The sequence below is a fragment of the Merops nubicus genome, unplaced genomic scaffold (genome assembly GCF_000691845.1).
Source record: "Merops nubicus isolate BGI_N331 unplaced genomic scaffold, ASM69184v1 scaffold21809, whole genome shotgun sequence".
Lineage (NCBI taxonomy): Eukaryota > Metazoa > Chordata > Aves > Coraciiformes > Meropidae > Merops > Merops nubicus.
Genome location: NW_008630521.1, coordinates 1,479 through 2,131, shown reverse-complemented (window position 1 = coordinate 2,131; position 653 = coordinate 1,479). Strand labels below are relative to the sequence as shown.

Genomic DNA, 653 nt, shown 5'->3' with positions numbered 1-653 from the left:
GGGGTGGAGATTTGAAATCTAAAAACAGGAGCGAGCCTGAATGAAGAGAGGAGTAAACCTGTTCTATTCCCACTCCCCTCTTCCTGTCTTCAGGACTTCCTGCTGGGGTCTGTAAAGGGGGAGGGAGGCCACGCCCTTTCTCTGCTGGGACCCTTCAGCCCCAGACGCTGCTCTGTTGCTGCTGCAAGTGGCCGTGGCCATCTTGGGACCTGCGCCTGATCTACAGACTCATTCGCTGCCTCCATCCACACCTAAGGATTGTGCATCCAGCTGCAATGCACCTCAATCCAGTGAGATCCAGCACCGGGGAGCCTCAGCACAGCATCTGGGTTTTGTATTTTTGGAAGTTTACCCTTCCTTGCTTTGTTGTCCCTATAATCCATTTACTGTCGTGTAAACGGATGCTGTCAGGTTCTGGAGGATGCACATTCCCGGGTATAGTCAAATTGTGAAACCCCTCTATGATACAACAAGAAAGAAAAACAAATTTGAGTCGGGACCTGAACAGCAGGTGGCGTTTGACCAAATAAAGCAAGAAGTGGTCCATGCTGTAGCCCTGGGACCTGTCCGAGCAGGACCAGAGATTAAAAACATCTTGTACACTGCTGCTGGTGAGAATGGCCCCTCCTGGAGCCTGTGGCCGGGGGGTCCTG

The 653-nt window shown here is 52.2% G+C and overlaps 1 protein-coding gene across 1 annotated transcript in view; it reads right to left on the bottom strand.

Annotated features, from left to right (window-relative positions):
• Positions 1-429, bottom strand: part of LOC103779706 (sodium channel protein type 2 subunit alpha-like) — a gene marked incomplete at its 3' end in the record, with an annotated part of 26,299 nt that extends 25,870 nt beyond the window's left edge. The window contains exon 1 of the mRNA XM_008947352.1: positions 388-429. Coding sequence (XP_008945600.1) covers positions 388-429 — 42 coding nt within the window. The remainder of the gene's footprint in view (positions 1-387) is intronic.
• Between the last annotated feature and the right edge of the window lie 224 nt (positions 430-653).